General features: G+C 62.8%; 1 protein-coding gene across 1 annotated transcript in view; it reads left to right on the top strand.

Annotated features, from left to right (window-relative positions):
* The window catches only part of LOC119586604 (sphingosine-1-phosphate lyase 1-like), a 24,010-nt gene that overhangs the window by 8,161 nt on the left and 15,561 nt on the right, over nt 1–288 (top strand). Inside the window, exon 5 of the mRNA XM_037935354.1 lies at nt 32–275. Coding sequence (XP_037791282.1) covers nt 32–275 — 244 coding nt within the window. The remainder of the gene's footprint in view (nt 1–31; nt 276–288) is intronic.

Genomic DNA, 288 nt, shown 5'->3' with positions numbered 1-288 from the left:
ACCGCCTCCCCTCCTCCTCCCTCCCCCGCAGGCAACTATGCCTGGCAGGACGGCAAGATCTCCGGCGGCGCCTTCTCGGGAGGCAACGAGGACCTCTCCGACGTCCTCCTGAAGGTGTACGGGATGACGGCGCTGACGAACCCCCTCCACGCAGACATGTTCCCGGGAGTGAGGAAAATGGAGGCGGAGATCGTGAGAATGACCCTCTCCATCTTCCACGGAGACGACGAGGCGTGTGGATGCGTGGGTTCTCGAAGTCTGTTTGTGGTGGATAGGTAGGTGGGTGGG

Source organism: Penaeus monodon, chromosome 21, assembly GCF_015228065.2.
Source record: "Penaeus monodon isolate SGIC_2016 chromosome 21, NSTDA_Pmon_1, whole genome shotgun sequence".
NCBI classification, from domain to species: domain Eukaryota; kingdom Metazoa; phylum Arthropoda; class Malacostraca; order Decapoda; family Penaeidae; genus Penaeus; species Penaeus monodon.
The sequence above is the reverse complement of the archived record's forward strand: the minus strand, read 5'-3'. Positions and strand labels throughout refer to the sequence as shown.